The sequence below is a fragment of the Zalophus californianus genome, chromosome 15 (assembly GCF_009762305.2).
Source record: "Zalophus californianus isolate mZalCal1 chromosome 15, mZalCal1.pri.v2, whole genome shotgun sequence".
NCBI lineage: Eukaryota > Metazoa > Chordata > Mammalia > Carnivora > Otariidae > Zalophus > Zalophus californianus.
This window is the reverse complement of record NC_045609.1, coordinates 29,755,179-29,768,169: the sequence shown is the minus strand read 5'-3', so window position 1 is coordinate 29,768,169 and position 12,991 is coordinate 29,755,179. Positions and strand designations below refer to the sequence as shown.

At 39.8% G+C, this 12,991-nt stretch overlaps 1 protein-coding gene across 3 annotated transcripts in view; it reads left to right on the top strand.

The window, feature by feature from the left end:
• Nucleotides 1-488: 488 nt before the first annotated feature.
• The window catches only part of PBLD (phenazine biosynthesis like protein domain containing), a 32,560-nt gene continuing 20,057 nt past the window's right edge, over nt 489-12,991 (top strand). Inside the window, exon 1 of one of the 3 annotated variants that reach the window (XM_027596290.2) lies at nt 489-896. Coding sequence is in view for 2 of the 3 variants with exons in the window: in XM_027596288.2 (XP_027452089.1) it covers nt 11,243-11,326 (84 nt within the window). In the remaining variant the exon portion in view is untranslated. Of the gene's footprint in view, nt 897-11,203; nt 11,327-12,991 lie in introns of those variants that run through there. The other 2 variants (XM_027596288.2, XM_027596289.2) reach the window with 2 other exon arrangements.

Below are 12,991 nucleotides of genomic sequence, written 5' to 3'. Positions count from 1 at the left end.
AAGTATTTACATTTTCAAGAAATGGAACTGGTATTTACTAATGAATAGCCTATTTTTGAGGCAACAGTCATAAGCAAAAGCTAAGTAGGTTCTTTTGTGCTAACAGCAGGGAAATAACAGGAATCAACTTTCTGTTGTCTGTAACCACAGGAGACCGTAAACAAGCTAAGAGTATTACAGAGGGAGGAATAAGCATTAGTGTTCCCAGGCACACCCATGGGCAGGTTTAATGACTAAGCTATTTGAACAAGGGAGGCTTATGATTTCTCTACATTTACATGGTAGATTAGAATTCACGGAAGTGTCCATAGTGTTCTCAGAAACACACCTGATAGACCTCTGAGGAAGATAGTGGGACAGGGATTTGTCAAATGGGATTTTTGTTTTTTCTGTACTAACATTTTTTTAAAGATTTTATTTATCTATTTATTTATTTATTTGACAGAGGGATACACAGCGAGAGAGGGAACACAAGCAGGGGGAGTAGAAGAGGGAGAAGCAGGCTTCCTGCTGAGCAGGGAGCACGATGAGGGGCTCGATCCCAGGACCCTGGGATCATGACCTGAGCCGAAGGCAGACGCTTAACGACTGAGCCACCCAGGCGCCCCTGTACTAACTTATTTTTATAAGGAGATCATATTCATATACTAAATTGATGATCAAAAACTAACTTAAAAAAAAGAGATACAGATAGTTGAGAAATCATATAAATTTAGATTTATGAACTGGTACCTTCTGGTGGTGATTGATTTCTATTTAAACAGCATCTTTGTTTTAATGAAGGATAGTTGCAAGAAAGCAGGCAGAGACAAGGGGGCTCTCCTGCCCTAAAAGGAAACCACCCTTAAAAGGATTTGATACCACCCTGAAAGGAGCCCTTCACCCTTTCCCACGTGGTAAGTAGATGACAAAAACCTGATTGGGTGACAGACTCTTGGAGGGTTAATCAGATTAAAACAGCCCGCCAGCAGACTCATAAAAATCCCTAGACTTAGAAATTCTGGTGGCAACCCTCTCGGGTCCCCTCCCTCTTCGGGAGCTCTGTTCTATGGCTCAGTAAACTTTATTCTGCTGCCTACCACTCTGTCTGGTCTACCTCTTCATTCTTCCAAGCGACATGCCCAAGAACCAGGGCACCGAAGGAAAAGAAACCCTGTAACAGTTTAGGATTATTGAAGGGCATATAAAGCCAGTCTAGGGATCCAGTGGAATGTGAGTAAAACTAGAGAAGAAACATTTTAATTATTTTGGTCATTTGAAAAACACTGTGCCTGATAGCTGCATGTCAGGAGCAGCCATTAGGTTGACCAGGATGCAGAACTTGTGCAAGTCCTCTACTGGGGAAATAAAGGCAAGCTGCTTAAACTTCACCTGCTTCACACTTTCTCTCAGTAATTTAGTGGGAGGTTATGCCGCTTTTTCCTTCATTTCCTGAGAAATGAAGTCAAAATTAATGGGGGGGGGGCGCGGGGAGAGAAAAGAGAGACATCTTCAGAAAAAAGATTGGAACCTTGGGATAGAGGGGTATAGCTCACTCAAGAGCCTCTCTCCTCTCCCTGGGTACCTAGCACTGGAGCCTGACACACAGTCAGTGTCGGACTGAACTTTGGATTTCTGAACCTACAAAGATGAAGACCAAATTGTACACATTGGGTCCAGGAGATCTTTAAAGCCTCATCTTTACTCTCTCCCATCCTCTCCCCCTCTCTATTTCTGTATCCAGTTTGTTTGCCCTGTCATCAGTCCATGCACTGTATCTGACATGCCTGTTCCCACCTTCTGGAACTGCGGAACACTTTTTTTTTGTGTGTTTTTGGACTAACTCAAATGTTACCTCATCTCTGGAGCTCCCTCTCACTGTTTCCTGGGCAGAGTTGTTGCTCTTTTATTGTGTTCCTAAGCATTTTATCTATATTACTTTCATATTATAATTTTTATGTCGGTCTCCCCACTTGGAGAGATTCTCAGTTGAGAATTCTTTGAAAGAGAGTTAGTGACTTATTTATCATTTTATCCCCAAAGTCTAGCGTGTGCCTGGCATTTAAGAAATACAAAGTAATTTTTAAAAGATTTTATTTATTTGAGAGAGAGCAGAAATGAGAGAGAGAGAGAGCATAAGCGAGGGGAGGGGAGGAGGGAGAGGGAGAAGCAGGCTCCCTGCTGAGCAGGGAGCCCGATGTGGGACTTGATCCCAGGACCCTGGGATCATGATCTGAGCCGAAGGCAGACGCTTAGCTAACTGAGCCACCCAGGTGCCCCATGGAAATACAAAGTAATTTTTGAAAAATAAAATGTTAATGTGAGCTCTACCTTAAGCATAATCTGTCACCATAGGGTACAAATAGGGATATCACTGGATTAAATTGAACAAATAAAAAACCCCTCCTTTCTCTACTTTTTGACCAAGAATAAAAATTAAAATCAAATTATATAATACATTTTAGAAATTTTTTTATGCATTTAAGGTGTTAGAAACTTCATGCACTTTCTGTAGTGATTCTCCAAGGAGAGCATCAGCATCACTTGCTGCTATAACAAATTACCACAAACTTAGTGGCTAACAACAACACAAATTTTTTATTTTATAGTTCTGGAGGTCAGAAGTCCAAAATGGATCTCACTGGCCTAAAATCAAGGTGTTGGCAGGAGTGGTGCTATGACCGAATTGTGTCCCCTACCCCCACCCCCCAAATTCATATGTTAGAGCTGTAACCTCCAATGTGATGGTATTTGGATATGAAGGCCTTTGGGAAGTAATTAGGTTTAGGTGAGGTTATGAGGATGGGGCCCTCATGATGGGATTAATGCTCCTATAAGAAAAGGCCTTCTCTCCTTCTCTTTCTGTCATGTGAGGACACAGCAAGAAGGTGGCTGTCTATAAGCCAGAAAAAGAGTCCTCACCAGGAACCAAATCTGTTGGCATCTTGATCTTAGATACCCCAGTCTCCAAATTGTAAGAAAATAAATTTCTGTTGTTTAAGCCACTCAATCTATGGTATTTTATTATGGCATCCTGAACTGACTTATCTAACCTTCTAGTGGCTCTAGGGGATAATTTGTTTTCTTGCTTTTTTCCAATTTCTAAAGGCCACCTACATTCCTTTGTTTGTGGCTCCTCCCTCTTTTTTCAGGCCAGCAGCCCCACATGTTCCAGTCTCTCTCACTTGAACTTTTCTGCCTCTCTCTTCCACTTTTAAAGACCCCTGGAACATTGGGTCCACCTGGATAATCCAGAAGAATCTTATTTTAAGGTCAATTGATTAGCAACCTTAATCTTACCAGCAACCTTAATGTCCCACTGCCGTGTAACATAACATATTCACAGGTTCTTGGAACCAGGATGTGGACATATTTGGGGAGCCATTATTTTAGCTACCACGTGGACTAATAATGGTTTGAACCTTAAAAACATCTGTTGTTTACTTAAGACGTTTGGAAGTAGGAGCTTCTAACATTTCTTTAGCAGCTTAACTATATTATTCAGAATGCCTGCTCTCTTTCTTTCTCACCTAGTTTGTTAGCTTCTCATCCTCATATTTGTCACCTCATGGTCAAAAGATGATTGCTGCATATCCAGGCATCAGAAGCATGTTCAAGGTGGGAAAAGGAGTAGGGGGAGTGACAGTCCATTCTCCTCTCTCAGGTCTACCCCTTTTATCAGAAAGCAAATGATTTTTCCCAGACTCCCTCCAGCAATCTTGCCCTAATGAGATCATATGGCCATCTCTAGCTGCAAGAGAATCTGGAAGAATGAGCATCTGGCAAAGGAGAATGAAGTTGTCCTGATTGGCTTAGGCCATTTATGATTCATTGATGGGGCTGGGCACATTGCCTCCCCAAACAAAATCAGAGTTCTTTTAGGAAAAATGAAGTGCAAGTGTGTTGTGGGTAAGGGTTGGGGTGGGGCTGAGGGAATGGCTGTTAAATAGGCAAATGATATTGGCTGTTAGCATTTGAGAATCCTTTCCCTTTAAAGAAAAATGTTTTCCCTTTAAAGAAATGGTTGCCATTTGAGAACCAATGCAATCTAGAAGCCTCATAAAGTACTTAGCTACAAAATATATTCTTCTAAACTAGTTTAAAAAACTTCAGAAGAGTATTTAAACAAACACTGTATTTTAAAAACTTGCACATGTAATTCATGATCACTATGGAAAAATTAGACAATCTTTTCAATATACATTTTCTTATCCAACTGCATATGTAGCTGACAGCTAGGACCAATGAGGCTGAAGTTCAATGAGGTTAAAAATATGCTCCTTTTGCCACACCTCTGACTTCCAAAATAGTATTAATTCTATTAAATTGGTGAAAACTATGCTTCATTATCAGAACTTTAATTTGTTCTCTAAGTTTTCTAAAATAATAAAGGCAATCTATGATAAAATTTCCATGTAATTGCATAAATGAACTGCAGTGTACTGACAATAACAGTGATACTCCTGAAACAGAAACGTTGGTTGGCAGATGATTCTGTGTTGAGAACCCCTAAGTATTTGTCAGCAATGTATCAAAATCCAGTTTTGGTGTATGCTCAGTGTATTATTTACTTACTTAATTACTTGAATAAATATTTATTGCGTGCCAGGCACTGTTCTATGAACCAAGATCATCGCAGTGAGGAAAAACAAAAAGAGGTTCCAATTTTCTGCTCTATACAGTCTGGTTAGGATAATCCAAGAAACACAAATAAAAACTCAAGATATGTTAGCAACATATATGTCTAATGAAGGATAGTTGGAAGAAAGGCAGGCAAGGACAGGGGCCCCCGCCCTAAGAGGAAACCACCCTTAAAAGGATTTTATAGGGGAGATAGTCCAAGATAGTGGAAGAATAGGAGATCTTAGTTTCTCTGGTCCCAGGAATTCAGCTAGATAGCTATCAAATTATTCTGAACACCTGCAAAATCTTCCATGACAAACAGAAACTAAAAGAATTTGTGATCACTAAACCAGTCCTGCAAGAAATATTAAAAGGGATCCTTTAAGTGAAGAGAGAGCCCAAAAGTATGTTACTGGATAGGCCAGAAAGGAACAGAGACAATATACAGAAACAGTGGCTTTACGAGTAATACAATGGCACTAAATTTATATCTTTCAATAGTTACTCTGAATATAATGGGCTAAATGTCCCAATCAAAAAATACAGGGTATCAGATTGGATAAAAAAAGCAAGACCTGGGCGCCTAGGTGGCTCAGATGGTTAAGCGTCTGCCTTCGGCTCAGGTCATGATCCCAGGGTCCTGGGATCAAGTCCCGCATCGGGCTCCCAGCTCCTTGGGAGCCTGCTTCTCCCTCTGCTTCTCTCTCTCTCTCTGTCTCTCATGAATAAATAAATAAAATCTTAAAAAAAAAAAAAAGCAAGACCTGGGGTGCCTGGGTGGCTCAGATGTTAAGTGTCTGCCTTTGGCTCAGGTCATGATCCCAGGGTCCTGGGATTGAGCCCGGCATTGGGCTCCCTGCTCCGTGGGAAGCCTGCTTCTCCCTCTCACACTCCCCCTGCTGTGTTCCCTCTCTATCTCTCTCTCTCTGTGTCAAATAAATAAATAAAATATTTAAAAAAAAGCAAGACTCATCAATATGCTGTCTGCAAGAGACTCATTTTAGACCCAAAGACAACTCCAGATTGAAAGTGAGGGGTGGAAAACCATTTATCATGCTAATGGACATCAAAAGAAAGTTGGGGTGGCAATCCTTATATCAGACAAATTTGATTAAAAAATTTTTAAAATACTTTATTTATTTATTTGACACAGAGAGAGAGAGTACAAGCAAGGAGAGTGGCAGGCAGAGGGAGAAGCAGGTTCCCCGCTGAGTAGGGAGCCCGATGTGGTGCTTGATCCCAGGACCCTGAGATCATTACCTGAGCCGAAGGCAGCCACTTAACCAACTCAGCCCACCCAGGTGCCCTCAGACAAATTAGATTTTAAACCAAAAACTGTAATAAGAGATAAGGAAGGATACTATATAATAATTAAAGGGTCTATCCAGCAAAAAGATCTAACAATTATAAATATTTATGCCACTAACATGGGAGCAGCCAATTATATAAACCAATTAATAACAAAATTAAAGATGTAACACATTGATAATAATACAATAATAGCAGGGGACTTTGCCGCCCCACTCACTGAAATGGTCAGATCATCTAAGCAGAGGATCAACAAGGAAACTAGGGCTTTGAATGACACACTGGACCAGATGGACTTCACAGACCTATTGAGAACATTCCACCCTAAAGCAACAGAATACAATACACATTCTTCCAAGTGCATATGGAACCTTCTCCAGAATAGATCACATACTGGTCACAAATCAGGTCTCAACCAGTACCAAAAGATTGGGATCATTCCTTGCATATTTTCAGATCACAGTGCTTTGAAACTTGAACTCAATCACAAGAAATTTGGAAAGAACTCAAATACATGGAGGCTAAAGAGCATCCTACTGAAGAATGAATGGGTCAACCAGGAAATTAAAGAAGAATTAAAAAAATTCATGGAAACGTGGGCTGCCTGGGTGGCTCAGTTGTTAGGTGTCTGCCTTAGGCTCAGGTCATGATCCCGGGGTCCTGAGATTGAGCCCTGCATTGGGCTCCCTGCTTGGCGGGAGGCCTGCTTCTCCCTCTCACACTCCCCCTGTTTGTGTTCCCTCTCTCTCTCTGGCAAATAAATAAATAAAATCTTTAAAAAAATTCATGGAAACAAATGAAAATGAAAACACAACTGTTCAAAACCTTTGGGATGCAGCAAAGGGGGTCCTAAGAGAGAAGTACAATACAAGCCTTTCTCAAGAAACAAGAAAGGTCTCAAATACACAACCTAACCTTACACCTAAAGGAGCTGGAGAAAGAATGGCAAATAAAGCCTAAACCCAGCAGGAGAAGAGAAGTAATAAAGATTAGAGCAGAAATCAATGAAATAGAAACCAAAAGAACTGTAGAACAGATAAACAAAACTAGGAGCTAGTTTTATGAAAGAATTAATAAGATTGATAACCCCCTGGCCAGACTTATCAAAAAGAAAACAGAAAGAACCCAAATAAGTAAATAATAAATAAAATCATGAATGGAAGAGGAGAGATCACAACTAACATCAAAAAAATACAAACAATTATAAGAACATATTATGAGCAACTATATGCTAACAAATTAGGCAATCTGGAAGCAATGGATGCATCCTTAGGGACATATAAACTACCATAAATGAAATAGGAAGAAATAGAAAACCTGAACCCATAACCAGCAAGGAAATTGAAGTAGTAATCAAAAATCTCCCAACAAACAAGAGTCCAGGGCCAGATGGCTTCCCAGGGGAATTCTACCAAACATTTAAAGAAGAATTAATACCTATTCTTCTGAAGTGTTTAAAAAAATAGAAATGGAAGGAAGGCTTCTAAACTCTTTCTATGAGGCCAGGATTACCTTGATCCCAATACCAGACAAAGACCCCACCAAAAAGGAGAATTACAGACCAATATCCCTGATGAACATGGATGCAAAAATTCTCACCAAGATACTAGCCAATAGGATTCAACAGTACATTAAAAGGATCATTCACCATGACCAAGTGGGATTTATTCCTGGGCTGCAAGTTTGGTTCAACATCCACAAATCAATCAATGTGATATAATACATCAATGAAAGAAAGGACAAGAACCATATGATCCTCTCAATAGATGTAGAAAAAGCATTTGACAAAGTACAGCCTCTTTTCTTGATGAAAACTCTTCACAGTGTAGGGATAGAGGGTACATACCTCAATATCATAAAAGCCACATATGAAAAGCCCACAGCGAATATTAGTCTCAGTTTTTCCCCTAAGGTCAGGAACGCAGCAGGGATGTCCACTATCACCACTGTTGTTCAACATAGTACTAGAAGTCTTATAAGCCTCAGCAATCAGACAACAAAAAGAAATGAAAGGTATCCGAATCAGCAAAGAAGTGAAACTCTCATTCTTCGCATATGACATGATACTCTATTTGGAAAACCCAAAACACTCCACCCCCAAATTGCTAGAACTCATATAGGAACTTCAGGAATGTGGCAGGATATAAAATCAACACACAGAAATCAGTTGCATTTCTATACACTAATAACGAGACAGAAGAAAGAGAAATTTTTTTTAAAGTCAAACATTTCTGCTTCTAGGAATTTTCTTTTTTTTTTTTTTAAGATTTTATTTATTTATTTGATAGAGAGAGACACAGCAAGAGAGGGAACACAAGCAGGGGGAGTGTGAGAGGGAGAAGCAGGCTTCCCACGGAGCAGGGAGCCTGATGCGGGTCTCGATCCCAGGACCCTGGGATAATGACCTGAGCTGAAGGCAGATGCTTAACCAACTGAGCCACCCAGGCGCCCCATAAGAAAGAGAAATTAAGGAGTCGATCCCATTTACAATTGCACCAAAACCCATAAGATACCTAGGAATAAACCTAACCAAAGAGGCAAAGGATATGTCCTCAGAAAACTATAGAACTCATGAAAGAAATTAAGGAAGACACAAAGAAATGGAAAAACATTCCATGCTCATGGATTGGAAGAACAAATACTGTTAAAATGTCTATGCTACCTAGAGCAATCTACACATTCAATGCAATCCCTATCAAAATACCATCAACTTTTTTCACAGAGCTAGAAAAATAATTCTAAAATTTGTATGGAACCAGAAAAGACCCCAAATAGCTAGAGGAATGTTGAAAAAGCAAAGCAAAGCTGGTGGCATCACAATTCTGGACTTCAACTTCTATTAAAAGCTATGATCATCAAGACAGTATGGTACTGGCACAAAACAGACACATAGATCAAAGAAACAGAATAGAGAACCCAGGGGCGCCTGGGTGGCTCAGTCGTTAAGTGTCTGTCTTCAGCTCAGGTCATGTTCCCAGGGTTCTGGGATCGAGCCCCACATTGGGCTCCCTGCTTGGCGGGAAGCCTGCTTCTCCCTCTCCCACTCCCCCTGCTTATGTTCCCTCTCTCTCTGTCTCCATCAAATAAATAAGTAAAATCTTAAAAAAAAAAAAAAGAATAGAGAACCCAGAAATGGACCCTCAACTCTCTGGTCAACTAATCTTTGACAAAACAGGAAAGAGTATTCAATGGAAAAAAGACAGTCTCTTCAACAAATGGTGTTGGGAAAATTGGACAGCTACATGCAGAAGAATCAAACTGGACCATTTCCTTACACCATACATAAAAATAGACTCAAAATAGATGAAAGACTTAAATGTGAGACAGGAATTCATTAAAATCCTAGAGGAGAACACAGGCAGCAACCTCTGTGACCTCGGTCGCAGCAACTTCTTGCTAGACACGTCTCCAAAGGCAAGGGAAACAAGGGCAAATATGAACTATTGGGACTTCATTAAGATAAATAGCTTTCGCACAGCAAAGGAAACAGTCAACAAAACCAAAAGACAACCGACAGAATGGGAGATGATATTTGCAAATGACATATCAGATAAAGGGCTAGTATCCAAAATCCATAAAGAACTTATCAAACTCAACACCCAAAGAACAAATAATTCAATGGCCAACGGACACATGAAAAATGCCTAACATCACTGGGCATCAAGGAAATACAAATCAAAACCACGATGAAATACCACCTCACACCTGTCAGAATGGCTAAAATGAACAAGTCAGAAACGACAGATGTTGGTGAGGATGCCCAGAAAGGGGAACCCTCCTACCCTGTTGGTGGGAATGCAAGCTGGTGCAGCCACTCTGGAAAACAGTATGGAGGTTCCTCAAAAAGTTGAAAATAGAGCTACCTTATGATCCAGCAATTGCACTACTGGGTATTTACCCCAAAGATACAAATGTAGTGATCTGAAGGGGCATGTGCACCCCAATGTTTATAGCAGCAATGTCCACAATAGACAAACTGTAAGATGAGCCCAGATGTCCATTGACTGTTGAATGGGTAAAGAAGATGTGGATATATACACAATGGAATACTGCTCAGTCATCAAAAAAAAAAAATGAAATCTTGCCATTTGCAACGACGTGGATGGAACTAGAAGGTATTATGCTAAGCAAAATAAGTCAGTCAGAGAAAGACAATTATCATATGATCTCACTCATATGTGGAATTTAAGAAACAAAACAGAGGATCATAGGGAAAGAGAGGAGAAAAATAAAACAAGACGAAATCAGAGAGGGTGACAAACCATAAGAGACTCTTAATCATAGGAAAAAACTGAGGGTTCCTGGAGGGGAGGGGGCTGGGGGGATGGAGTAACTGGGTGACAGGCATTAAGGAAGGCATGTGATGTAATCAGCACTGGGTGTTATATAAGACTAATGAATCACTTAACCTCTACCTCTGAAATTAATAATATACTATATATTAATTAATTGAATTAAAAAATAAAAATAAAGGATTTTACACCTCCCTGGAAGGAACCCTCCACCCTTTCCCATGTGATAGTTAGATGACGAAAACTAGATTGGTGACAGGCGCCTGGAGGGTTAATCAGATTAAAACAGAGCCCACAAGCTGCTAAAACCTAGACTTAGAAACTCTAGTGGCAACCCTCTCGGGTCCCCTTCCTCTTCAGGAGCTCTGTGCTATCGCTCAATAAACTTTGCTTTGCTGCCCACCACTCTTCGTCTGGTCTACCTCTTCATTCTTCGTGCAGTGTGACCGAGAACCACGAGCTGAAGGAAAAGAAATCTTGCAACACGTCCCCTTGGACATTTCAAGCACTTCATTAAAAAACATAACCTAAGCTAGTTTGGCTACTCTAAGAAATGATATGATTATGTTCTTAAGTATACATTCAGTATAAATATCAATACAAAATTTGAAAATTAAATATCCTATTAATCCAGTATTTTATTTTATTTTATTTTAAGATTTTATTTATTTATTTGACAGAGAGAGACACAGCGAGGGAGGGAACACAAGCAGGGGGAGTGGGAGAGGGGGAAGCACGCTTCCCACGAGCAGGGAGCCCGATGAGGGGCTCGATCCCAGGACCCTGGGACCATGACCTGAGCCGAAGGCAGACGCTTAAGGACTGATCCACCCAGGCGCCCCTCATCCAGTATTTTAAAACAAATTCAATTTAGAGACTTAAATATTAGGGGATCACCTATCTTTAAATGTAGGTGTATTGGAGTCATTGCTTGACCTGGGTCATTGGTTGCTTCTGTACACCAAGTAAAACATTAACTTCCTGATTTTTTGCAACAAGTAGAAGTAGAGCAGGTACCAGCAATTTTGAGAGCAAGAAAAATGAAGCTCCCTGTTTTTGTAGTAGATGCATTTACAGCAAAAGCATTTCGTGGAAATCCTGCTGCTGTTTGCCTCCTAGAAAATGTAAGTACTTGGTTTTGAAGAGCAGTATCTGAAATTCTAGATTCCTGTAGAACCAAATATTTCCTACAGAAAAAAAAATTAGTTCCACCTGTTTGTCTTTGGTTCATGTTCTTTGTCAAATGATATCAGCAATGTTCATGTCTGCGAGTTGATTTTGACCAAACTATATGAGGAGAATGCTTGCACCCAGATGCTTTAAGTCTGGAAAAAGAAAGATTTGTGTAAGGAAGAACTAAAACCAATTAAAAAAAAATACAGAGAACTCTTTGTTAGCCATCAGGTTTTCATTTAGTGAGCACCAAATATGAAGGCAAATGAAATTAGATGAGTTTTATGTGACTTGACATTGCTGATATTATATTTAACATAAAAGATTTTAGCTGGATATCTTTAACCTTACCTATTTCAGACAATTAGAAATTCTTTTCAGGACAACCAAAAAACATTTTGCAAGGAATTAAGTTATGAAGTAGAAGGAAGGAATTAAGCTCTAATACAGGGAGAACTGTTTCCTGAAATCCTCATTTTTAAAAATAGCTTTTGAGGGGCATCTGGGTGGCTCAGTTTAAGTGTCTGACTCTTGATCTCAGCTCACGTCTTTTTTTTTTTTTTCAGCTCAGGTCTTGATCTCAGGGTCATGAGTTCAAGCCCCGGTAGGGCTCCATGCTGGGCATGGAGCCCACTTAAAAAAAAAAAAGAAAGAAAAAAGAAAGGAAAGGGAAAAAAAAAAAACCCAGCTTTTGATCAGGATAAGTATTAACAGAATAGTTAAATATTCATTTGTGTTGGTACCTGGCTATTAGGAAACAAGCCAAGGAGCCCTTCCACTCAGAGCAGTTAGTTCAAGAGTAGATTATCTGAGAATTATTTCAGAAATACAGTAAGCAATTGGTGATTTTAAGTAAGTTTTACTAATTTGGGTAAGATGTGTGTTGGGGACTTCAAGTGCAGTGAATGTCAAGCTGCACATGAAAATCACCCAAGGAGCTTTAAAATTCCTATGCCAGACTCTCTGGGGGTGGGAGCCAGGCAGCACTATTTTTTAAAGTTCCCCAAGTGAGTCTAGTGTGCTCTCAAGACGATGAATGGCTGGGGTTTTACTGAGATGGGTGAATACTGTTGGTTGAGTCCTTGGTACACTTATTTTCTCCCTCAAGCAGAGCAGCAAAATGGTGATGAAGAGTCCTCGTCTCACCTTAAGAATACATTCATTACGCAACCTTGCAGCTGGCATTTTCCAACCATAAAATGCGGAAAGTAATAAAGTTAATAGGCTTTATCAAGTAACACAAGAGCTTGGGAGGATTAGTGAGAGAATGATTAACAAGCAGATTCTGAATCGTGAACTTGCTTTAGAAACAAGCTGGCAAACAACTTCATGTCAAGGAATTGTGGAAATGACTGAAATTGCTTGTCAAGAGTCTTAGTATATTTGTTGCATGTCTCCATGTAGTATTCTTGCAGAGTTCTGAAAATAGTTTCAAGTGATTTTCATATTCAGTTTTCACCAGATGACAAGAATTAGTATTATTCTTCAACTTAAAGCCTTTTACTTTCAGTATACTCACTGCACACCAGAGCCTTTCTCTCTCTCTCTCTTCAAATATATTTTATATGTTGTTTATATATTTGGAAAAACTAGGATGCAAAAGTTTTTTTTTTAAG